At 40.2% G+C, this 1,038-nt stretch overlaps 1 protein-coding gene across 1 annotated transcript in view; it reads right to left on the bottom strand.

Moving 5' to 3' along the window:
- LOC114578780 overlaps positions 1–728 on the bottom strand; it is a 2,297-nt gene extending 1,569 nt beyond the window's left edge. Inside the window, exon 1 of the mRNA XM_028692254.1 lies at positions 3–728. Within this exon, the coding sequence (XP_028548087.1) occupies positions 3–728 (726 nt within the window). The remainder of the gene's footprint in view (positions 1–2) is intronic.
- Positions 729–1,038: the final 310 nt, after the last annotated feature.

Genomic DNA, 1,038 nt, shown 5'->3' with positions numbered 1-1,038 from the left:
ACAGGGCAGTAATCCTTAGAGTGGCCTAAGGTATGACAATGCATACAGAAAAGCGGAATGTCCTCAAAAACCACCGATTGAACATAACCCGTTTCCACAGAACCAACCCAAATTTTATCAGGGTAATTTTTCGTAACATCCAATTCCACCATGATACGCGCCATGGACGGACGAGAACCAGAAGCAGTTGCCATATCCGACTTGAGAGGTTTACCGAAAAGAGAACCTAATCCAGAAAGAATTCTAGGAGAGAACAAATGAGGTCTAAGAAAAGGGAAAGAAACCCAAATCGGCACAATAGGGGACTCCACCTCAATGTCCAAATTTGGAGACCATTTCACCACTTTCATGAGACAATTTTTCACAAAGTAAGATCTATGGGAAAACATACGGCAGTAATCAAAATCGTTCACTAACTTTATCAAAACGTTCCTATGATTAAGAACAGTGACTGAAAATTCTCCAATAAGCTTTAAATTAAAGCAAAAATTCCGAATCGCGTCCACCGGCGGACGCCGACCCGGAAAACGGCCAACCAAGGCGAAATCAAAAGGGGCCGCAAGGGAACGAATTTCCTCCTCAGAAATAAGCAGAGCCGGCAAACCACGATGGGAAGAAACGCATAAATCAGGAAAATTAGAAGAAATACCAGATAAAGCGTCTCTAAAGGAAAGAGGCGCAGCCGCCCCCTTCAGGAATCCGGGATCGCGAAGGCGAATGGAAGCCATGATGCAAAAACCAGAAAAACTGAAGAAAGAAGGGAAGGAACAGCCACCAAACGCCCAAAATCATGGTGACGGCGGAAACCCTAGCAGAGGAAGTAAAAGGCGAAAGGAAACCATGACTAAGCTAAGATATTGTTCCACGTTATAAGAATGTTTTATTTAATAAAATCAAAGCATAGATAGTATTAATTTGGTTAATTTAATATTTTTTAAATTAATTTCATAAAAAATGCATTTACAAAATTATTTAAATCCTTTCTTTTTCACTCTCTATTTTTGTTCCTATTTGAAACTTACGAAGAAGTGGTTATAG

This window comes from Dendrobium catenatum, unplaced genomic scaffold (genome assembly GCF_001605985.2).
Source record: "Dendrobium catenatum unplaced genomic scaffold, ASM160598v2 original_scaffold_155404, whole genome shotgun sequence".
Taxonomy (NCBI): domain Eukaryota; kingdom Viridiplantae; phylum Streptophyta; class Magnoliopsida; order Asparagales; family Orchidaceae; genus Dendrobium; species Dendrobium catenatum.
The sequence above is the reverse complement of the archived record's forward strand: the minus strand, read 5'-3'. Positions and strand labels throughout refer to the sequence as shown.